The 1,152-nt window shown below is 43.3% G+C and overlaps 1 protein-coding gene across 1 annotated transcript in view; it reads left to right on the top strand.

The window, feature by feature from the left end:
* Lrit3 (leucine rich repeat, Ig-like and transmembrane domains 3) overlaps positions 1-1,152 on the top strand; it is a 16,816-nt gene continuing 15,664 nt past the window's right edge. The window contains exon 1 of the mRNA XM_031375474.1: positions 1-116. Within this exon, the coding sequence (XP_031231334.1) occupies positions 1-116 (116 nt within the window). The remainder of the gene's footprint in view (positions 117-1,152) is intronic.

Here is a 1,152-nt window from a genome sequence, read left to right as displayed (position 1 = left end):
ATGTGGCTCTTGGCCTGCCTGTGCCTTGTGCTGGGCTTCCTGGGAGGAGTGAACTGTACCTGTCCTGCGCAGTGCTCCTGCGAGGATCACGGCAGACATGACGGCTCAGGATCACGGTATGCTACTCCTTGCTACTCAGTATTCTGATTGTCCTGGTTTAAAAAAAGAAAAAAAAAAGAAAAGAAAAAAGTAAAAAAGGACCCAGACTGATCAGCCTAACTTTATGAGGGCAAATTATCTGTTAAAAACGAGAGGCAGTTTAACCTCATGAGACTTGGTTCAGTTTTTATTAGCTGGTTGTCCACCACCTTAGTATTTCTGTCGCGGGCAATGCTTACCCCTCAGAAGCCTCACACGGGTCTCTGAAATTCCCAAAGCACTTTCTGTCTTACAAATACTTTTGTTGTACCTATGTACACACAGTACCCTTCTCTGGAGAGCGGACCCGTGTTCCGTGTGGGGGCGGGGCAGGAGTGGGGGCGGGGCAGGAGGGGAGGCTTGTTAGAGAAAGCACAGAGAGAGGCTGGTTGGAGCTGTGGGCTTGTTGACCTTGTCTGCTATAGAGCTTCTTCCCATTGCACCCGAGGATGACTAACAACTTGGTAGTCAGAGGACAAGAATGAAGTTGCTGAGGTTAATTTGTGAAAGTAAAGATGTCTGGAAAATACTACCTGTCGCAGATATTGTAGGCCCTCATAGAGGTTGTTAAGTCTCTATGCTGTTTTAACATAGTAAAATTAGGATTTGTTTATGATGTATACGAATCCTTTTACATGTAGGCAAGTACAAAACAGAACTTTTATTAGCCAAATACGGTAGACTCTGTTTTTTTTTAGAGTATTTACTAAAATAAATAAATAAATAAATGCATCTTGTGACTTTGCTAGTTGAAATAAACAATGAGTCTCTGAAGCAAAGCTTAATATAAGAATAACACAACTTTAATCAAATAATAATTAGGGATGAGGTATAGCTCAGTAGTACAGTACACACTGGATAGGTCTAAGGACACACTTCTGATATCCAGCGTAGCAATGATGATGAAGAAGATGATGATAATGAAGATGGTGGTGGTGATGGTGGTGGTGATGGTGGTGATGGTGGTGGTGGTGATGGTGGTGATGGTGATGGTGATGGTGGTGGTGGTGGTGG

Source organism: Mastomys coucha, unplaced genomic scaffold, assembly GCF_008632895.1.
Source record: "Mastomys coucha isolate ucsf_1 unplaced genomic scaffold, UCSF_Mcou_1 pScaffold16, whole genome shotgun sequence".
Classification (NCBI taxonomy): domain Eukaryota; kingdom Metazoa; phylum Chordata; class Mammalia; order Rodentia; family Muridae; genus Mastomys; species Mastomys coucha.
This window is presented reverse-complemented; position numbering and strand designations above follow the sequence as displayed.